We start from the raw sequence: 24,103 nt of genomic DNA, 5'->3' as shown, positions 1-24,103 counted from the left end.
TCTCACCTTGGCCTCCCAAAGTGCTGTGATTATAGGCGTGAGCCACCGCACCTGGCTTAGAAAAAGTTTCTTTTTTTTACAATTGAAACATTTGGAGACCCCTATTTTTGCAGTTGTGCCTCTAGAAGAGCAAATAAGAAAAAATATCAAATATTAGATGATATGTACAATAGTGTAGTTAGGAAAAACAATAATACTCTCAAATTAGTCTCTATTAGTCTTCCAAGTTTTTTTTTAAACCTGTACATCATATCTGTTTTCTTCTTCACCTCCTCATGAGCTGGAATGTGCCCTCTCTATCATTCACAGGGAGTGCTACTAGGGATATGGAGAGTGGAAACATGTCAACAGTGACTGAATTTATCTTCACTGGGTTCCCACAGCTCCAGGACGGGAGTCTCCTGTACTTCTTTCCTTTACTGTTCATCTATACTTTTATTGTTATTGGTAACCTATTGATCTTTTTTGCTGTAAGACTGAACACTCGTCTCCATAATCCCATGTATAACTTTATCAGTATATTTTCCTTTCTGGAGATCTGGTATACCACAGCCACCATTCCCAAGATGCTCTCTAACCTCATCAGCGAAAAGAAGGCCATCTCCATGACGGGGTGCCTCTTGCAAATGTATTTTTTCCATTCACTTGGAAATTCAGAAGGGATTTTGCTGATTACCATGGCCATTGACAGATATATTGCCATCTGCAACCCTCTTCGCTATCAGAAGATCATGACCCCTCGGCTGTGTGCTCAACTCTCTGCAGGCTCCTGCATGTTTGGCTTCTTTATCCTGCTTCCTGAGATTGTGATGATTTCCACACTGCCCTTCTGTGGACCCAACCAAATCCATCAGATATTCTGTGACCTGGTCCCTGTGCTGAGTCTGGCATGTACAGATACGTCCATGATTCTGATTGAGGATGTGATCCATGCTGTGGCCATTATCCTTACTGTTCTAATCATTGCCCTGTCCTACGTACGAATTGTCACTGTGATCCTGAGAATTCCCTCTGCAGAAGGTAGACAGAAGGCTTTTTCTACCTGCGCAGGCCATCTCATGGTCTTCCTGATATTTTTTGGCAGTGTGTCCCTCATGTACTTGCGCTTCAATGCCACTTACCCACCGCTTTTGGACACGGCCATTGCACTGATGTTTACTGTACTTGCCCCATTCTTCAATCCCATCATTTATAGTCTGAGAAACAAGGACATGAAGAATGCAATTAAAAAACTGTTCTAGCCGGGCTCGGTGGCTCAGCCTGTAATCCTGAGCCTTTGGGAGGCTGGGGTGAGTGGATTGCTTGAGCCCGTGGGTTCGAGACCCGCCTGGGCAGTGAGACCTCATCTCTACAATAAATAAAAAAAAATCTGCCGGGCATGGTAGCGCGTGACTGTAATTCCGGCTACTCGGAAGGTTGAGCAGAAGGATCGCCGGGGCCCAGCATGTCGAGGCTGCGGTGGCCGGGAGTGGCCACTGCACTCCAGTCTGGGCAACCGAGTGAGACTCCGACTCAAAAAAATAAACAAAACAAAACAAAACTGTTCTGTCTTCAAAAAGTGTTGAACACGTCTGGAGGTTAATTCTGAGTTCCCTTCCATTGTTATAATGTTTTTCTCACAAATTAGAACATAGCATTACTCTATACTTACTTTTTGTCACATTGAAGCTTCTCTCATCCTGGTTATTTTCCTTATATTTAGAAAAACATACTCATAATCTCTGTGTTATCATTATGAAACTTGCTGTGTGTGTCACCAGGAACCTTATTATGTAGTTGAATCACTACAGTTTATTTCTTCTGAAAGGCTGTGGTTAAAGAAAAATTGTTCACCAATTTAGAGGGTTAGAACCCAAGTGTTTGTGCTTCAGAAGCTGACCATGTGCTCTGAGCTATTATACCTCTATTCAAGTAACAGATCTTGGGAGGTTTTTTTTTTCCGTTTAATTATGGATCATTAATTATTACCTGATTGGGTTTGTCTAGAACTGTCTATCTAAGAAAAAAGACAAAACAATATTTAATTAAATTATATCTTTATTTTATTTATATATTTACCATTTCATTAGAATGATAAGCATATATATTTAGTAAGATTATAGTATTGCTGCACATAATTAAGGGAAAGCTATGATGCAGAATACTATTTGTAGCAGTGTGCTTTGGTACACACAAATGTAAGTTTTAGCTATTGTTTACCTTTCCAGAGTTAACATCTTCATTGTACATCTTAACTATTTATAGTCAAAAGTCTTTGGTGTATCCATTGAATGGTAATCTTAGAAACCGTATGCTTTATTTAGCTTTTTTACTAATAACTCTAAAAACTTTCTTCTCCTTTCCATAACTACTACCATTGCCTTAACTTAACTTTCTATCAGAATTTATACACAAACATAATAATTATCTTTATAAAATACAAGTAAAAAATCTGACATGAAGGTAGTGATTTTATCCCACATTTCAATTTTCTTCTTCAATAAGCCCAATAAAAATGACCAAAGTCAAAATCATATTATGAGTAATATTAACATTAATAATAATAATAATTTCTTAGAGCCCTTAAGCCCAGAAAGTATCATAATAGTTCTGACTTTTTATTGAAAATCCAGCAGGGATTATATAATATGTAAACATAAAAACATAAAACATAAAGCCATTGTTTCCAGCATATATCACTTTAATCACCCTAAAAACAAATAACAAACTATATATGTCTTTTTTTGCTGAAGGATTATTATTTATTAAATTAAATAATGTAGGCTTTTTTGGATGTGCATTTAATTTAAAAAAGACACTGTTTTCATTAGGTCACCACAAAGCAAACACTGTTGATCCCAACAGAGATAGTCTTTCCATCATCCACAAGAAAATTAAATAGTTTTAGAAAGGTAAAACTATTAAGTTTACAAAGCACCAGAACACTTTTTTTTTAAAGTAGAGATTCTCATTTTCTATTTTTGGCATAAATTTTAATTATTTCCAGTGGAACCAAAACCTCCTGAGCCCTTTTCAGTGTCATCTAAAACTTGAACTTCTAGCTGGGCTCGGTGGCTCAGCCTGTAATCCTGCGCCTTTAGGAGGCTGAGGTGAGTGGATTGCCTGAGCCCGCGGGTTCGAGACCCACATGGGCAACTTGGCGGGACCTCATCTCTACAATAAATCAAAAAATCAGCCGGGCGTGGTAGCGTGCTCCTGTAATTCCGGCGACTCGGAAGGCTGAGGTGGAAGGATTGCCGGAGCCCAGCAGGTCGAGGCTGTGGTGGCCGGGAGCGGCCACTGCACTCCAGTCTGGGCGACAGAGTGAGACTTCAACTCAAAAAAAAAAACAACCAAACTTGAACTTCTTCTATTTCTGGATTTAAAAATTCGTTCACAAATAAGTTGCACAATTTGATCACATTTTTTAACTCCAAAATTTTCTTGCCAAAATTAAACAGTACAACATCGGCATTTCCTCTGTAATCTTCATCTATGACACCAATTCTCCATCTATGAAGTGTTTTGCAGCCAAGCCAGAACGCGGAGCTACTCTTCCAATAACACCCAGAAGATAGAGCTATCTGAATGTTCGTTTTCACAAGCGCTTTCTCCATAGTATTGTATACTCACAGCACTGTGTAAGTCTTACCCCATGGCCAGCGAGGACCCTCTGGTCGGGGCCAGGGCTGAGGCATGCGAGAACCGCGAAGACCGGAGCTGCAGGCCGCCCCCCTCCTCAGACCGCCTGCTGGGGGAAATGGCTTTCTTAAGAGCAGGACGTGCTGTTCAAGTCTTGGCAAGTAGGAAAGGGTGACTTCAGTAGACAAAATCTGAATAACTTTTTGAAGCCACAGTGCAGATGAAATAAAATTCAAGGGAATTCAAGAGAAGGCCTATTTGGAAGACAATTTGAAGTAATCTTATCAACAAAGATGTTAGAAATTCCAAGCTGGAAGCAACTTGATTGGTGGTAGGGGAGGCAGGGAGAAATGGATGAATATCGTGAATATTTCTGAGCTGGAAGGTTGCTCGTCTAAACATCTGTTCCCTAGTTTTCAGTTGGTGGATGTCATGCTAAGTGAAGCTGAGACTTTCTAGCTTCAAAAGTTCTAGTTTAGGGTCCCAAACCAACAGGGAAAATCATGTGCGTTAGTGTTTCCTCGTAGTAGACCTCGACTCTGCCCATTTTTCCATAAGAATTAGAGCTCCAGTGCAACAAAGAAACCATTAAAATTAAAAGGCTGCTGAGAAAGGCAGCAAAGAAGGAAAAGGAGGCCTTTTTATAAGATTACAAATTTCAATCCTACTACACGATATTTTAAACCGTTTCCCAACCATTTTAAACATGGGCCAGATCGTCATAAAGAAAGAAAACAAATGATTATGCCAAAAAACAAACAAACAAACAAACAAAACCTGTACTTGATTAAAGGCTGCACTTCATGGCTTCACAATGGCTCCCTCAGGAAATCGCTATTATTTTCTCATGAGCAACCAGAATTTGAAACTGTTATATTAGCATTCCTAAGTTTTCAGCAGCATGAGTTGGAGAGGAGAATGGCAAGGATGCAGGAGAATAGACCATTGTCCACAAAGAGACAACAGAATACAACTTTCACCCTAGTACATAACTGTAGGAGCTGTACTCAGAAGTACTTGCATACACAGTATTTAAATAATCTAGCAAAACAAAGGCTGCAGCCATAAAAAAAGAATGAAATCATGTCCTTTGTGGCAACATGGATGGAGCTTGTGGCAACATGAATGGAGCTGGAGATCTTTATCCTAAGTGAACTGACTCAGAAACAGAATGCCAAATACTGCATGTTCTCACTCATAAGTGGAGGCTAAATGGTCACAATGATGGAAATAATAGACACCGGAGACATCAGTAGGTGGGGAACTGGGGAGATGAGTTAGGGTTCAGAAATTGCCTATGGGGTACAATGTTCACTATTTGGGAAATTGGCCACCTGAGACCCAATCTCCACCACTAGGTAATATGTCCATGTAATGAACATGCATGGGTACCCCCTGAATCTAAAATAAAAATAAAAACTTTTTAACTTTATAAAACCTTTAAAAACTTTTCTTACTCTTTTGTATTAAAACAGCTTAAAACACAACACTGTGCAGTTGTGCAAAAATATTTTTTCTTTATATCCTTATTCTTTAAACTTTTATACTTTAAAAGTTTTTACTTTTTTTTTACTTCTTAAAACTTTTTTTAAAGAAACTAAGGCACAAACACTAAATTAGTCCAAACCTACATAAGTTTAGTATCATTAATAACACTATCTCTACTACCACCTCTTGTCCCATTGAAAGGTATTCATGGATAATAACCCACTTGGAGCTGTCATCTCCTATGCTAACAATGCCTTCTGGAATACCTCCTGAAGAACCTGCCTAATGCTGTTTAACAGTTAACTTTTTTTAAAATAATAAGTAAAAGGCATACACTCTAAACTTATGATAAAAAGTATAGTATAGTAAATACATAAAACAGTAACATAATTATTATTGAGCATTACATATTACACATAATTTTATGTCTATCCTTTTATGTGACTGTCGGTGCTGTAGGTTTGTTTACAGCAGCATCACCATAGAAATATGAGTAGTGCTTTATGCTATGACGTTATGAGAACTGCATTGTCACTAGGCAATAGGACATTTTCAGCTCCATTATAATCTTATGGGACTCTCATTGAATATGCAGTTCATAGTTGACCAAAAAGTCATTATGCCATGCATGACTGTATGCGGATTATATGCACAAATTTTTAAAATAGCAATAATAATAATAACATATTGTGTTAACATATTGTAACAATTGATTTTTGAGTTTACACAAATATTTAAAAGTTAATCATGGCATACCTTTAGGATTAAAAGTTAATCACAATTAAAAGTTAATCATGGCATACCTTTAGGATTTATACCCTTTTGCATATGGATTATGTATAACTAATACATTTTTTTCTGAAAAAAATATATTTCCATTTGGGGAAGGAAAAGTGTATTTTAAAATTTTAGTTATATTGCTATCTTTATTTTTTCATGGTTTTATATGAAATATGTTAAGAATTAACTGACAACCATAATATAAAATATATAAGGAGGATAAATTGTCTTAAAGTGTTCCAAGGTTTTTGCATTATCAGGGAATTGATTAAAAATACTAGTTTATATTACTTTTCCATAAATCCATGAGTATGTTTTTACTATCTAAGATTACTAAAGTTTTAGAAAATAATACATAAGTAACACTCTGATAATGGGGAAACATAATATTAATAATAAGCAAGTAATCCGCTAAACCCATAAGATAAAAATATATATAGTAGATAAGAATATATATTCTAGTTATTACATCATAAACTAATATTATAATTAAAAGACAAAGAAAGCTTTGATAATGATACAGGTATCAATTCACCAAGAATACAACAATTTTTTATTGTATGTTTTAAAAAACATAGGTTTAAGCTTTACAAGATAAAAATCAGTAGAATTAAGAGTAGAAATAGGAAAATCCATAATAATACTGGAGGTTTGGAAAACAGGTTACAAACTGAACATAAGTGATGAAATACAGCACTTAAGTTTTGAGTTTACACAAATACAGTCACAATTAAAAGTTAATCATGGCATACATTTAGGATTTATACCCTTTTGCAGATGGATTATATATAACTAATACATTTTTTTCTGAAAAAAATATATTTCCATTCAGGGAAGGGAAAGTGTATTTTAAAAAGTGTATTTTAAAAAGTGTATTTTAGATAGATATCTTTATTTTTTCATGGTTTTATATCTATCTTGATTTAGAAATTCTTCCTTGCTTTATATTTGTATAAAAATACCCCTAAACTTTTGTCTAATTATGATTTTATTTTTCTCTTCATTAAATAAGATTAAGGAATTCTTGGATAGGGTAAGAAGCAAAGATTTAGTATTGTTTTGTTTTTGATGGATATTTACTTATGCAAGATCTCCTACTAGATAATTTATCTTCCCTGGTAATAGAATACCATCTTTATCCTATAATATAGCTTTTTTCTTTTTTTCTTTGGACTATCTATATGATCTTTTGTTTATCTATGTCTTTATGATACACTGATTGGATACTTGTTTTTTGTTGTCCTTGTTTTGTTTGTTTTTTTGTTTTGAGTCAGAGTCTCACTTTGTTGCCCAGGCTTGAATGCAGTGGCACACTCACTTCCACTGCACCCTCATCCTGCTGGGTTTAGGTCAGCCTTCCACCTCAGCCTTCCAAGTAGCTGGAACTACAGGTATGCACCATCATGCCCTGCTAATTTTTTTTAAATTTATTGTAGAGACAAGGTCTCACCACATTGCCCAGTCTAGTCTTGAATCCTGGGTTCAGATAATCTTCTTTCCTCAGCCTCTCAAAGTGCTGGGATTACAGGCGTGAGCCACTGTGCCCAATATGATTGGATAATTGTAGGTGTATGATAAGTTTGAATATGTAGATTTCTATCAGTAGTCTTTTTTACACACTTTCAAGGCAATTCTCAGGTCGTTTTTCTGTCACATATTGAAGCTCTTTTGCATAGTTACTCATCTCACTACAAAGACACTTCACTGAATTTGCTTTTAAGTTGCAAAATACTTATTACATTAGAACAAATAATGTTTTTCTAATACTAAATCTTTCCACACAGTGATAAATTCAAACTTTGATGGCAAATTGATGGAGCTATTTCATCATGGGAAAAGAGTGAAAAAATCACTGTAAGCTAAGAAAAGAATAGGTGTAAGGAAATGATTTATAAGAATAAAAATAAATCTTTAATATATTTTGTGGTGAAAAATGGGAACTATCAAGAGTTCAGGAGAACCAAGAGAAATAATTTGTACAAGTACATGTTGTTAAAAGGGACAATTTGGCATTTTCTTCTTTACAGCTATCATGATTTTAATAGAAATTGTTCTATATTCTATTCATCAATTTATTCTCAGTACTCATGTTGACAGTAAATACCCTTTAATCTGTCTCTTTTCTTTTTTTGTAAAGACAGGATCCTATTAAATTTGTGTTTTCTTGTTTGTTTGTTTTTTGTTTGTTTGTTTGTTTTTTAATGGCACCTTCTTGACTCCATACCTGGGTGGAGAGTGGTTGGTTAAACGGTAGCAGTGATAACAAAAGGGGTAACAATGTTCAGCAGCAGACACTCTAAGTATTCCTTGGAACACTGATTCTCCTTCAAGCTGGGGATCTAATGAAAAGAAAGTACAGGGTGTAATTCTGTGCCAATTGACCCTTCAAGGAAAGAGATTGCTGTCTACTTATTATCAGGCAATAAAACCTAAGTGGAACTCCCTTTTCCTTCAGAATTTTCCCTCTGATGGCTATAACATTTCCAGAGAGAGTGAAAGAACATTTAGGAATGTAGGGTCCCAGGGGGGAAAAATAGTCATACTATATTTGGTAAAGGTGAGTTTAGGGTCCCTGAAGTCTAGAGAAAAAGTATTCACTTCCTGTGCTTGGGATGAGACATTCACTAATTGGATGCAAAAAATTCAATTATTGGAGACTTGGTGAGATTTGAATTTTGGTATGGGACTAGGGTTTATGAGGACATTCCTTCTTTACCACTCTGGATTCCATAGATTTACACTGGAAATAATGAGTTATTCAGACCTTATTGAACTCCATGGATGATCACTTTCTACTTGTCTTACTTCTAAATTTTTCTGGTTTAATTATGTTTCCAAGTGTGATCCAAATATATTCATTTACACAGAAGCTATTTTTAAGTGCTCAATCTGTATCAGGGATTGGGAAAGACAAAAGGCTGCTCCTGCCCTAACAGAACCTCACAATCTAGATAAGGTGAAGGTAAACAAGTAACAAGAGTAACAATGAAACATAGCAAGGGTTATGGTAAAACACATATATTCTGGAGACCACACATATAAGAATAAACTCAAATGTGTGTACGTGTGTAGGAGTGTGTGTGAATATGAACAAGGAGATGAGATCATAGGCATAGTCAGAAGGCTTCCTGTAGCGGGCAATGATTGAGCTGAAACTTGAAGACTGAGAGTTATTTCAGTAAAGAAGAGTGAGTAAGAGCATTCTAGGAAGAGGGCTATCATTCACAAGGGTTGTGATCCAGAATACATCATGGTAAATGCTGAAAACTGCCATAATGCTTCATGAAGCATGGCAGTTCAGAACATACCCATGCTGGACATCATGAATTGGAAAAAATGGAAAACTGTAGGAGAATATATGTTCATTAACAGTGTGGAAGAAAATAACTTTAGGGACAACAACAGAAACTTGGAGTACATTACCATCTGCAAAATGGATAAAAAAGATGAATCCCTCACACATAAAACAATAAAACAGCTGAGAAGAAGATTCTGCATAAGAAGAAGGCAGACCTGGAAAGAGGGTTGTTTCATGGACATCAAGGGAAAAAACAGTCAAGGAGTAGTAATCAGTAGTTTCTGATGCTAAAATATAATCATGAAGACTGAAACTGTTCCATTGTTTTGCAATTATTAGGTCATTGATACAGTGAAAGTTGATCATATGAACTGGGTCATTCTTGTAATACTCAACTAAAACTGAGTCAAGAGGGAAAAAACACTGAGGGCACATAACTTTGTTCTAAGAATGTAATTGTTTGTAAGCCTGGCTGCTGAAACTGCCTGCAGTAACTTGAAATCAGTTTTATCCAATAGCTGCAGGAAAATCTACTGAAATGCTAAGAATAGCTTACTTATTGTTGGCACTATTCAATCAAAACTTGCCAGTGTCCCAAAATCTTCCTATTGCCAATGAAACTCCTCAAAGAACAATATGTAACATTTTTCCTTTTTCTTTCTTTCTTCCTTTCTTGTTTTTTTTTTAAACAAAAACTCCAACCTTCTCTTTGTTCTACGAACATACCAAAGACAACTTGTTCTACACTTATGACCCAAATTACAATTCCTATATCCCAAGTAAAACATTAAATTTAGAGATTCATCTCCATATATCTTATTTAACTTTAACAGTAAGTAAACATAATGGTTTCTATATAGTAATAGAGAAAGAAGACACACAGCAAATGAGTGAGGAGTGAAGACGTTCTAAAGAAGATATTGTTTATATTGTTCTTTTAGAAGCTAGTTTACAAAGGATATAACTAAGATATTGAGCATTAATACTAGGGACTCTCATATATTAATTCATTTAATCTCACACTTAGCCCAGGTATTTTTTAACTACATGGTAAGATGCTGAACCTCAGAAAGATTATATAACTTTCCCATTATCACCTAACTAATAAGGAGAAGAATGAAAACTCTGGCTCAGTATGTTTATTTGAATTTACACTATTAATCACTATGTTAAACTTTTATTACTAGTATTTTTTGTTTTTAATGTAAAGATGTGGGATACAATTCAGGGTTAGGTATACAAACATTGATCATGCAGGTACCCCTGTTAATGAGGTATGCCCCTCCCTGCCCTAGCAGTTTCCCTCAACTCCCAATTCTCCCCCCTCCCGCCCCCCCGACAGTTTCCCATTACTGCCAATCGCTTTCTTATAGCCTTATAATTGTTTAAGATCCTCTTATGAGTGAGGACATATGGAACTCTGTTCTTTGTTTCTGTGATAAACCACTGAGTATGATCAACTCCAAATCCATCCAGGTTGCTACAAAGTCCATATATTTGTGGTTCTTTATGGCTGCATAATATTCCATTGTGTATATTTGTTTTATCCAGTCCAGCTTCGATGGGCAACATGGTTGGTTCCGTGTATTTTGCTATTGTAAATAGAGCTGCAATAAACATTCATGTGCAGGTACCTTCTTTGTAGAATAATTTGAGTTCCTCCGGGTTATACTTCTTTTCAAATAAAAGCAAGATTAGAGTGATAGGCAAGTAACTGCTTCTTTTAAATCTGAAAAAAGTGTCAAAACATAAAAATAAGAGCACCAGCTAATCAAAATAATGATTACACTACATTAACTTCCTTTTTTTGTTAGTTGGGCATGCCCTCTCACTCATTCACAGGTGATCCTGCTGGGGACACAGAAAGTGAAAACCTATCAGTGGTGACTGAATTTATCTTCACTGGATTCCCTCAGCTTCAGCATAGTGGTCCTCTATACTTTTCATCCACCCCTTACTGTAATGGGGAACCTGGTGATCTTCTTTTGCCCTCTCTATAATCTTGTACATATACACATAATCTTGCAATTGTGTATGTATACACACACACAGAGGGTTTCAAAAATGTATACATTTTAATCAAGGAAAAAACTGTATTAAAACTATTAATACTCAATATATACCAAGAAGAAAAGAGGATTACAAGTCACATTTGACTTCTGCAATTGCAAGAGGTTCTTGAAGTGGTTATCACCATCCAGACACTTCTGATTACAGCCAACATCTCTTAACATCCCTTAAAATACGTATACATTTTATTGGCACTCCTGATTTGCACCCATATTTAAAATCTGGTATTATACTTGATGTATAATTACATCAGTACCTTCTCATTTCCTGAGATATGGTACACCACATCCACTATCCTAAGACACTCTTCAATCTAATCAACAAGAAAAAGACCATCTTTTTTATTGGCTGCTTCTTGCAGATGTACTTTTTCTATTCCCTTGGGAATACTGAAGTGACCTTGCAAATGCCATTGCCATCAAGTGTTATGTTATCATCTGCAACCCACTTTACTACCCTGCAGGGGTCCAGCCTCTGCTGATCAGGGCCTGAGTTGGGGGGAGGGAATGAGAAAAGAAAGAGACAGAGAAACAGCAGGATTGGGAGGACTCCCTCTCAGGTAGCAAGGGGTGAAAGAGCGAGAGAGCGCAAGTTTATTTTGCCGCGTGCTTCTTATATAGGACAAAAATCTCACAAAGGAAGGTGAAACCATACACACAGGATATGTTAATGTCTGAGTTAAATCACACAAGCAGGCTAAGTATCAATGACTAAACTATGCGTATCTTAATATCTATGCTAAGCAGGGCAATCAGGATAAGCAGGTTCCAGTCAGCACTTGGCTAGCCATAGAAATGCAACCAAAAGGTCAAGGGAGACAAAGGAAAATGTAGACTTAGTTCCTTGAACATAAGACAAAGATCACAAGGACTCTGTTAGCTTGTGCTGTTGGTTTCCTTCACTACCCGACCATCACAACTCCCTGACTATGTGTTCACCTATCTGCAATCTCTTGTTTCTTCGATTTCATCCTTCTACCTGAAATTATGTATGTACCTTACCTTTCTGTGGCCTCAACCAAATCCCTCGCATCTGTGATTTTATGCTTTTATTGAGTTTAGTCTGTACGATGTCTCTATGATCCTGGTATAAGATATAATTCATACTCTCACCATTCTAATTAACAGGTCTGTTTATTGCTTTTATCATCATCCTGGGCATCTCTTCAATTGGGAACCATAAAAAAGCCTTTCCACCTGTGGTATTCACATTGCTGTCTTCCCTGGTGTTTTTGGCAGTGTGGCTCTCATGCCTCTTAGGTTCTCTGCTACTTATACACCATTCTAGGACATCACTGTTGTTCTGACATTCTCTATACTTGCTCTTTTTTTATTCCATTATATATAGCCTGAGAAATAAGGATACAAAAGATGCAATTAAGAAATTCCCTTTGCACTCAAAAGGCATTTAATGTATCTGGTAGGTTATGTAGGCTACAGTTCTCTAAAGAAATGGAACCTCCTCCAAAAATATTGATTCTAAGGAGACTAGAACTTAAGTTATATGTAATTAGTACAACTTTCTCCCCCAATGAGCTGAGGAATATTCTAGTAAAGAAAGTCTTCTGAGTATTTACAGAGATAACAAAAATAATTCTGCTCCCTATTTTCTAAGATTAATCATATGTTTTGTGTATCTCTAATTTTGTTTTGAATTTATTCTTTAATTTCAAAATTCTTGGTGGTATAAACATTAATTATACTCATAACTAATACAATACCTTTCCTACCCAACTTCTTTCCCATCTTTGATATCTATTATAACTTATCTTTACAATAACCATAGGGTCCTTCAAAAGCCCAGGGTAGTGCAGGAGTACATGCTTACTCTCCATGACACTAAGGTGAGTTGTCTAAAGCCTTTTTAGAAAGTTATTGAACACTAAGAAGAAGCAAGGAATCCTGACACCTAGGCCAGGAATATATCTCCATATCTTATTTTTTTCCCCAGTCAGCCTCCTTATTTTTAAAAGATACATATACTGGTGTGAGTATGATATTGTCATCAATATGACATCATGGACAGTATTTGGTATTATGCTAACTATTATACAGAACAATTGAGAAGGTCAGGTATTTATTTTGGGGAACTTACTATCTTATATTAGAATCAATGCAAGAGAGTGTTAAGATATATAAATGTGGCCAGGCTCGGTGACTCAGCCTGAAATCCCGCACCTCGGAGGCCGAGGTGAATCGAATGCCTGAGCCCGTGGGTTCGAGACCTGCCTGGGCAACTTGGTGAGACCTCATCTCCACAATAAATCAAAAAATTAGCCAGGCGTGGTAGCGGGTGCCTGTAGTTCCAGCTACTTAGAAGGCTGAGGCGGAAGGATCGCTGGAGCCCAGCAGGTCGAGGCTGCAGTGGCCGGGAGCGGCCACTGCACTCCAGTCTGGGCAACAGAGTGAGACTCCAACTCAAAAAAAAAAAAATATATATAAATGTATATATTTACAGTCAATCAAATTTACAAACTCTTTAATCCACCTATGTAAAAAATAATTTGTCGATTTTTCCTCTTATAGCAATGCAAAGATATATAATTTTATTGTCATTTAATGTAATACATATATAATTTGATAAGTCATATTTTTAAAACTCAAAATTATATACTAAGATTTATTCATATTTTCTCACTGTATTAATAGTCATTAGTTTACTTGTAGTAAAGTATTATACTGCATGAATATACAAATAATTTTTCTATTTTGAGCCTTTATATGCCCATCACTACTCTAACAAATATGGCAATAATTATGTTCAAACATAAAGTATTTTCCACTTGAAAAAAAACTCAAGATAAATTTCAAAGAGTTGACTTTTAAAAAAAATATGCAAATACATTTACAGCCCTTGGTTAAAATATTGCTTTTGTAATTATTTGCACAAATAATCTATTTATGTTTGACTTTCAATACAACTTTAATAGCATGGCAACTGATATATAGATTAAATAAAGAAAAAAATCTAGTTATTTTGTGGAGCACACCAATTCTATCACTGACAAATTGAAATTGTAGTACTACTATATTAAGGAATCATATTAAATTGAGTTATTGGTCCCACTTCTTCACATCCCTGTAACAGAATTACAAATCCAGACCCTTGCAATGAGTGGACTCATGACAAGAAGTGCATTCTTTCCTGTCTCACTTTTTAAGATTGGCCTTTTTATTTGGCTATTGGTATGTTAATGGACGTTACTGAGCTTGAGTGTGCTGCTTCATAGCTGTGTTTGCTCCAGGCAGCTGTTTCCCTTTCCCTTGGGCCCATATGCTATGCTCAGAGATTCACTGGTTCACAGAATGAGAACATGTGAAGCTCACCTGATCCCAACCTGCCTGAAGTCTGGTGCATAGAGTTCAGAACCCAGAGGCAGAGCTTGAATTCCAGCCTAAATCATCCTGTTGTAGCTGACTTACAGACTTATGAGCACCAAGTTAAATAATCACTATTTTAGTACTCATGTATAAAACACTTGGCAAGTTACTGTGCTCTGTTGGGTATAGATTTCATCTGATAAAGTACCTGCAATGAGATTGCAGAAATTTAATAGCGCTTATTTTCTGAATCTTGCTGTATCTTAGGATATTCTACTGGGTTGTATGTATTTTAGAATTGTATTAAGTATTTTACAAAATAATTCTATCATTTTCAGAAAGATAACCTGGATCAAATGTGTAATTATTTAGCCATACAGCCTGCCCTTTTGCATGCTGAAGAAATTTTATATGTTAGAGTGAGTTGACATCATTTAGAAATAGAGCAGATGCTGAAGATTTGAAACTGGGTGATGGGTGGTGAAGAAATGCAGGGGAGTCAATCCTGGAAAGTTGCATTCTCCTTTCCATAACATTTCTGTCATCATTTTTGTGGCTCATGATCCTATTTACTTGATCTGTGTTTGAAAATAAAGTTATGGCATTAAAAAACCTTTTAAGACAAAAACTAAATACAAAACCTCCTCAAAACACATAGAGATAAGAAATATGCACAATAGATTGAATAATTGTAGAGCAGTCTCTTAATACTTTTTTTATCCCTGTGACTTGGCATACATATATAAGCAAAATGTTTTGAATTAGTCCAAATATAGCCCCAAATCCAGATGTATTCTATATAATATTGCCTAACCAAAAACTGCTGGGTTAGGTAAATTAGTGAGTTTGTCTTTGTCTGAAATAACAATAGCACCTCTTAGTTCATATTTATTTAGTTTGTTTTGGATAAAAAAGTCATTGTACTTTAAAAAAAAATTACTCCTTAAAATATATAAGAAAACAGAGAAAACTTAGGAAAGAATTAGCAAATGATATGGACAAATTTTTGTTAATTAAAAGTCTTTAAACGTAAAATTTAAAGTATGATAATTACATAACAAGGTGTTTAAACACCTTATTAAGGCCAAGTGTTAGAGGGAATAAAAAGACATAGAAACTCATGCACAGCTGATGAGAATATAACAGGTTACAGCCATGCTTGGGAAAAATTTGGTAGAACTTAAACTCAAGTGTATTTTCTGTCCAAGTGATCCTGCTATTAGGAATATGTATCAAAAACATTTAAACTCATGTTTTCAAGTTGACATTCATAAAGATGTTAGGTAGTTGGCAGCAATCTGGAGCTTATATGGAAAAAGTATGTACTTACATGCTAAATGAATAGTTCAGAGAATTGAGCAAGTGTTAGATGTTATGAACCTAATGAACACAAAGAAATAAAAATAATTCCTACAAATAAGACTGAGTGGAAAAAATAGAATGAAATCAACACAATTTATGCAAATTAAGAGTACATGTGTATAAATCAAGAATGCATATTTTATAAGAATATTTACATAGAGAAAATATTTGTCAAATAGCTATGTATAGAGAAAAATAGGAAGATAAGTAAAATTAAAGGGAAATAAATAAAAACAAATTGCAATATGAATTATGGATGTAAACATATACTTTACAAAAGAAAGGATGCAGTTAGTGTTTTGCAATTTGCTCTCCAAGTTGACAATATATTTGTTTATGTCTTTCTAGCATTTGCTTATGACTTTTCCTTATATTTCTAGTCATGGCATAGATATCTGTTGTTCCATATAAAATATTATGAGGTGGCATAATATTCTATATTATTGTTCCACATAACTTATGTTATTTATTTAATTTCAACTGGCAGAAAAGTAGATTTTTTTTCAATTCACTTCTAGTTTTAAATGGGGCCATACTGAAAACCTATAAATAAGTTTGAACACCACAATTGCGAGGTGAATTCTTAAAGGCATAATTATAGTATCCAATGGTATTCAAGATTAAACATTGAATACATGATGCCAAATCATCATTCCAAATATTTTTAAACTTTACATGCTAAACAATATTTCAAAACATTATCCCATATTGCATATATCATTTCTTGTATTACTTAGACAAAAATATTTATATATGTATATTTGAAAAGTACCAGAGTAGAATTAGCATGCATATGTTTAATAGCCAATTATAGCTTTGTTGTCATTTTTGTTTACTATTTTATTGTTTGTTGCCTTTTCTTCTGTTGTGCTTTTTGTTTTATATATTTCTTTCTTGTTATAATAATTCACAATGTGCAAGTATTAAAATGTATGTATAACATTATAAAATATTGAGCTTGTTCAATAAATTCAAAATTGCTTCAATTGTATAAACTTTCTAGACATGATTGTGTAAACTTGAAGGCTACCATTATCTGAGTTTATAACTGATGATAATAACAGACTTAAAGGTACTCAAGCTTTTAACTAAATGTGTTGCTATGTTAATAAACAATTTTTTATAGAGTTTCATAAAGAAAATTAATACTTAAAACTATACAGACCTTTAAATTTCAATTTAATTTTTAGGATAATATTTTAAAATGGAAAAAGATATGGCAATCACTGTTGGCTCAACTGTTGGATCAAAAATCCACATTCAAACCAATCATTCTGTGTCCACCTCTGTGAATGAGTTTTTAGTCATTGTAATGTAGGCAGAAGTTTACTTTGGTTTCTGGGATAGCTTTTTCTGATTGCCTCCCAATCACACAATGTTTTGCCTTGAATGTAAAAATGATGCCTGATACTTAGAGACTCATTTTGCAACCATAAGAAAAAGTCCAAGAGAATAACTTTTCAATTAGAAATGGAATAAGCTAAGAAAATTCCTACTGATACAAGCATAAAACATAGTTTAATTATAGAATTACAATTAATAAATCATTGCTTGTTGAAGTATAGTGTTTGCATTAAGTTGAAGTTGTCAGTGTGGAAACATAATTTTAGAAAAATATGTTTCTAGCTGTCAGTTCTCATGTAAAATAATACTCAAAAGACAATAATGTAATTTATTTTGCTAAGATTCATATTTGAGTCTCTAATAACTATTTAAAAAGAAGCAAATAGAACTTTTCGAAGAAGTGTTAACTTTATATTATGAGACAGGAAAAATTCAACAAGAGAGTGGAATGTTATTTATAAGATTTTAAACATAAATGTTGTAAGTTAAAAATAAGCTTATAACATCTACATATCCATAAAATACCTAATTCTAAAACAATTCAATTTAACTTTTTTCTTCAAATAATTAATACATATGATTTGAATTTATTAAAAATATAACTCTTATAAGTTAATTATGTAAAAATTAAAAATATAATCAAAAGTCTGTCCAAACACGTTCATACTCAAACAAGAAGTGTCATTAGTTCTAGGTTTTATGTTACCAATAGAGATATTTGCATTCTTAATCGTAAAAATATTTTAACACCTTCAATATACAATTGCAATTTTTTTTAAAGATGGGGGTATAAGTCAGGGTTGGGTACATAAGTGGTTTATGTACAGGTGAAGTTTGGGCCTCCCATTGGACCTCTCTTCATCTGGATTAGGATTAGGCACTCTTTTTGATGTTATGTGCCCCTCCCTTCCTTGGCAGTGTCCCCCTACTGCCAATCCTTTTCATGTAGTGTTATGCTAGATGTTTAGGGTCCACTTATGAGTGAGAACATGTGGTACTCAGTTCTTTGTTTCTGTGATAGATCACTGAGTATAATAAATTCTAAATCCATCCAAGTTGCTGTGAAGATCATAATTTTGTCCTTCTTTATGGCTACATAATATTCCATTAGGTATATATACCACATTTTTTTGATCCAGTCCACTTTTGACAGGCAGCACAGTTGGTTCCATGTTTTTCCTATTGTCACTAGGGCTACAATAAACATGTGAGTGCAATCACTTGGGTTCCTCTGGGTATATTCCCAGAAAGGAGATTGCTGGGTCATATGGCAGATCAATTTCTAGTTATTTTAGAAATCACTACACTGTTTTCTATAGAGGTTGAACTACCTGATATTGGTATAAGAATAGGCATATAGATCACTGGAATAGGATAGAGATTTCAGAAGCAAAACCTCAATTTCTCAACCAACTCATCTTTGATAGAGCCTCCACCAAAACGACTGGGGAGAGGAGAAACTGTTCAGTAAACGATGCTGGAAAAAACAGGCTGGCCACAAAAGACATGAATAGATGCGCCTTAAAAGAAGACATATGAGCAGTCAGCAGACACATGAAAAAATGCTCAGCCTCACTAATCATCAGAGAAATGTAAATCAAAACCACATTGAGATGCCACCTAACTCCAGTAAGAATGACCATCATTAATAAAACAAAAAGCAACAGATGCTGGTGAGGATGCAGAGAAAAGGGAAGGCTTCCACACTGTTGATGGGAGTGCAAACTAGTTCAACTTCTATGGAAAGCAATTGCAACTTTTATGACTGTATTATTTCATAAGAATTAAAATGAGATTGATACTTTTGATGGAAAAATTTCATGGAAATTTCTGTTCTCTTCAGTAGCTGCACACTTATATGTGATTAATATTAATACAAAGGGGAACACAAAAACCTGGAATTTATTTCTAAAAAATTGTGCATTTATTCTTACATGTTTAAACTTCAGTCACCTCCAAAGGACTCTTTGTTTGATGGAATACACTTATCAAGAGGCTTTTTCCACTGCTCAAAACAGTTTTGAACTCATCGGTTTTGATGCCTTTTAGTGCTTCTGCCATTTTTTGTATCACTTCCTCCACATCAGCAAAAAGTTTCCATTTGAGGACTTTTTTTTTCCTGGGAAAACAAAAAAAGTCACTTGGGGTGAGATCAGGTGAATAGGGAGTGTGGGGTGCAGGGGTCATGACATTTTTGGTCATAAACTGATGAACACTCAGCACTGTGTGGGCAGGTGCACTAGTAAATCATTGATAATTAAATGGCCAAATCCATTGAATCTCAAAAAACAAAACAAAACAAACAAAAGACCACTGAAACCAAACATAGCCTCTCACAATGCTAAGCTGGTACACTGATACCTATGTTTTCCTAGAACACTTACCTAGGGGGAAGCCTGTACTACAAGAGGCTTTCCCTCTATAAGGTAATTCCAGTTTTGGGGGGATGCCCCCCTTGTATACTTGGCAATGATAAAGTAGAAAATAGAAAAATATGTACAACCATTTTAAAGTTTTTTACTCACAGACATTAATAGTTCTTCTAAGAGACAAAAATAACCCATGCTATTATCTTTATAACATAAATTTATATCAAGGTTTATCCAGAAACACTCTCCAGCAAGTTCAAAATTACAGTAAACTAACTGTAAGACCTAAAAGAGTCCTCAAATTCACCTGCATCTATAGGATCACTCCAGCTATTTTCCAGATTACTAAGAACTTCATCCTTTTGTTATCCAACGCTAACCAGCTTTAATCTTGGCCACTGGAGAGCTGAGTTTGCAATTAAAACTCCCAGAAAAAAGTAAGCTACTTGTCATCACCATTTATCAGACAAAAGACAGTAATTAATCATTTCTCCCCCTTAGGACAGAGAAAAAAATTTTCTTGAAACATACCCCATGACTCAGAGCACAGAGTTAACAGTTCTAGTGCAGTAGCCACTCTTCTGTCAAAAGAGACACTTTTCAAATAACAGAGTCAGAGACAGCAAAGTATAGCAGTGGTTCTGACATCAGACTTCCAGAGCTGAAATCTAGTTCTAACACATACTGGTTGTGTGATCCTAGGCAGGTTACTTAACCTCTCTAGACGACAGTATTTTCATCTGTAAAATGGTATAATCATGGTTCTAACAAGGAGTAAATGAGTTTATATAGTATATACAGTTCCTAGTCAATAGCAAGTGCTCAATAAATATCATCTTTTATTATTAACATCATCTGTATAACAACATAGCTGACTCATTTTCTTTCAGTCAACGAAGAATGTTTTCCAAAAGTAACTGTAACCACTGGCCTGCGATCAACAACTCTTTTATCCTCATCACTCCTGGACTGCCAGACCCTCCTGCTTAATACACTGCACTGCTATCTCCACTGTTTAGATGGTAGCCCTTCTTCTCAAGGTTGAAAATTCACAGAAATTTATCATGTCCCCTTCCCCTTCCCATCCAAAATAAACACATGAAAAAAACAAACAAGAGTGTGAAAAGAGTTGTTTCCAAACATTATTGTCTGTGTTTGTTTTTAATAACAGATACTATTGATTTAAAGTGAACAAATACAGTACTTTTGGACTTTTGCTTTGTGAGTTTGGTATAAAAATTCTTTTAGTGGTGTTAAAAGTCTAAAGAGGGAGAGACAAGAAGAGCTAGGGAAGGACATAGTTCCTAAAATGAAGGGTAAGATTTGGGTTTTGTGTCCTGATTTCCTAAAACAGAATCTCAGCAGAAACCGCTCTGTAGAGAATAAAAGGAGCAAATTTCCTACTGGCACCAGTACCCACATAGAGGACTTTCCCTTTTCATTTTTCTAATCCTTGTCTATACAGGAGTGTGTTCTCTGTGAGTTGGGCAAAATTGCGTTTGGATCTTCATCTTATCATTTCCAGGGCAGGAAGCTTAGCAAGTTAAGTTATTTTAGACTGACTTTTGTCAAGGCTTCTCTGAATTCATGAGAGAAAATGAATTGCCCCCTTCAGGGCACGTTGTTCTGATATCTTTTAGGGAGATTACAACTTGTAAAATATTGATTTGTACCCATTTCTATATTCTATATTAACTATAGAATAGGAAATGTATTTTATCATATTAATCTTTTTATTCTCAGAAATTTTAATGAATAAAGAAAGTAGAAGCAGTCTTATTAGGGTAGCATACTGTTAATTTGCTTTAGCCTTTGGGAAACTTCCCTGCCTGCTATTTCTCTGCCTAGAAAGGTCTCTGGCCTTTCTGTATAAAGAAGACAAAATAAGAGAAAAATCAACATTATTAGCTAAATTATTGGCCCAAATTTCAATATGAAACTAGTGGATGGAATACATGGAGGATTAATTTTTTTTCTCTAAGCTAGAGTGAATGACTCAGAAACAAACGGGATGGAAGTCTGGCTCCTTCCATTCATTGATTCACTGATTTCTTTCTCTACTGTATCAACATCTCTTGAATCTGAGCTTTAAATTTTAGCATTTTGATTCACTAAAAAGTAAATCTAACCAAAAGTACCACAAAAAAGAGGTAAAATAAAAAAAGATATTTTATTCTGATGCCTAGAGTTCCCTAGCTATCTCATTTGTCTTGGATTCAAGTTCCCTAGGACTGGGGTGCTCCCAATTACCAACCCGAACTACTTTATCTAATTGGAGTCATATGGGGATGGTTGTTTTCTTAAATCTTGAGTCACCTGTGTAGAATCCCCAAGAGATTCTATCTTTCTCATTTTAGTCATGCTCAGGAAAAGACACATGCGTACGCACATACAGAATGAAACGGGGTAGAGGTAGGCAAAGACAGAGAGAAAAGAGACAGAGAGAGAGAGAGTGAGAGAGAGAATAAATCTACAGGGAGTGTTAGATCTTTATATCACTGACTAATGCAGGAAATTGGGAAATTCATCTTAGACTCAGGGTAGAATCATAGAAGAGCAAAGGGAAGTCTGTCTTCGTAGCTATATATATTACCGCACATCAGGTAGGAAAGATAGTCTTCATTCATGTTTATTCCTACTCTGGAACCCAACAGCAGCAAGGTCAGTGGATTAATTAATTTTGGGGAATGGGAGACAACCAGAGAAAGAAGTTGACAATAGAGAACTTATTCGCAGATATTCAAAGAGGAACAGAGAGAATAAATATTATACATTAGTAAAAATAATAGTGTTGATACAAAGGAGATAAGCAGTCTGAGACAGCATTCCCCCCCCAAATTAAAAGATATGTGCATATTTTATTGCAGAAGAGATCAATAAAGAAAATAAAATAGTTCTGAAAAGGGAATGATGTATTAGGACAACATCCTATAATATGTAAGGTTTAAATTGTACTCCACAGAAACTTACAGCTCTGTCCTCTCTTCTAACCATCCCATACGATTTTACTAATTAATATTTTCAGTTTTTAAAATTTTTATTTTAAAGATGCGTACAATTCAGGGTTAGTTATACAAGTAATCATTGTGTAGGTAAAGTTTGGGCCTCACTTTGGTCCCCATTGTACCTGGTTTGAGATCAGGTACCCTTACTGATGAAGTGTCATGTCGTGCCCCCCTCCCCCCCCGCCCCCTGGCACACTACTGTCAATCCCTTTCTTATAGTATTATGATAATTGTTCAGGGTCTGCTTATGAGTGAGAACATGTGGTACTCAGTTCTCTGTTTCTGTGATAGATCACTGACTAATGGACTCTATATCCATCCATGTTGCTGCAAAGCTCATAATTTTTTCCTTCTTATTGGCTGCATGATATTCCATTGTGTACATGTACCACATTTCTTTTATCAAGTCCACTTTTGATGGGTAACATGGTTGGTTCCCTGTTTTTGCTATTGTGAATAATGCTGCAACAAACATGTATGCAGGTATCTTTTTCATAGAGTGATTTGAGTTCCTCCAGGTATATTCCCGAAGAGGGATTGCCGGATCATATAGAAGGTCGGTTTTTAGGAATGCCACACTGTTTTCCAAGAGGTTGTACTAGTTTACACCCCCACTAACAGTGTCACCTTTCCCCCACCTCCTCTCCAGCATCAGATGTGTCCGTCTCTGGTCCAGCTTCAGGTGGGGCACCGTCCCTCTATCTCTGCTCCTGAAGTTTTCTCTCTGGGTCATGGATGATCGATTCCAGAGCGGGACAGAGATCACCTCTGGGTCTCAGGATGGAGGGGGAACACAGCCAGGTGGCCAACACAACACAGGTCTCTGCCCGGTCTGGGGCAGAGAAAATGGCTGTGGTGGGTGTTTCCTCACTGGCAGGAGCCAGGCTCAACTCCAGATTTCCTTTTGGCGCCCTCTCCATGGTTTCCACTGCTAGTGCCAGGCCTGCTGCCACAGGTGGTAGTGTGGGCCAGGTGCCAGGAGCTGAGGAGCAGTTGACCTCCGCTGTCTCCTCCCGAGAGATTTCTGAGAATGGCTGATGATATTCCATGCCAGGGGCTCTGACCTCAGGGTAGTAGTGAGTTGCAGCTGCTTCCCTGGTGCTTGATGCTGAGTCTCCCGCAGACAGACGAAAACTCACTCAGCTGTACTCACCTACTCACGCAGACTGTATTTATGGACGCTCGCCCTGGCAGAAGCTTTCACGCTCCCACTGGTTCTGTTTCCATCTTGCCTCCTTTAATATTTTCAGTCTTTGGCCGGGCTCTGTGCCTCAGGCTATAATCCCAGCACTCTGGGAGACCGAGGTGAGAGGATTGCCTGAGCCTGCGGTTTCGAGACCAGCCCGGGCAAATGGGCGGGGCGAGAACTCATCACTAGAATAAAATCAAAAGCCAGGCTCGGTGGCTCAGCCTGTAATCCCGCGCCTTTGGGAGGCTGAGGTGAGT

At 35.9% G+C, this 24,103-nt stretch overlaps 1 protein-coding gene and 1 pseudogene across 1 annotated transcript; one reads left to right on the top strand and one right to left on the bottom strand.

Moving 5' to 3' along the window:
* The first annotated feature begins 275 nt into the window (after positions 1 to 275).
* Positions 276 to 1,582, top strand: LOC103277134 (olfactory receptor 6K3). Its single transcript, XM_008074557.2, has 2 exons — positions 276 to 1,228; positions 1,537 to 1,582. The coding sequence occupies exons 1-2, from the start codon at positions 276 to 278 to the stop codon at positions 1,580 to 1,582; spliced, it is 999 nt and encodes a 332-aa protein (XP_008072748.2).
* Positions 1,583 to 2,972: 1,390 nt separating this feature from the next.
* On the bottom strand, positions 2,973 to 12,361 carry LOC110594613 (annotated as a pseudogene).
* Between the last annotated feature and the right edge of the window lie 11,742 nt (positions 12,362 to 24,103).

Source organism: Carlito syrichta, unplaced genomic scaffold (genome assembly GCF_000164805.1).
Source record: "Carlito syrichta isolate Samal-C Ts95f unplaced genomic scaffold, Tarsius_syrichta-2.0.1 Scaffold316483, whole genome shotgun sequence".
Classification (NCBI taxonomy): domain Eukaryota; kingdom Metazoa; phylum Chordata; class Mammalia; order Primates; family Tarsiidae; genus Carlito; species Carlito syrichta.
This window is presented reverse-complemented; position numbering and strand designations above follow the sequence as displayed.

What these genes read in the sequence shown, in the direction of transcription:
- LOC103277134 (XM_008074557.2), top strand. Translation starts at nt 276, where the DNA reads ATGAGCTGGAATGTGCCCTCTCTATCATTCACAGGGAGTGCTACTAGG. An exon ending in GACATGAAGAATGCAATTAA is followed by an intron (nt 1,229 to 1,536) that starts AAAACTGTTCTA and finishes ACAAAACAAAAC; the next exon opens with AAAACTGTTCTGTCTTCAAA.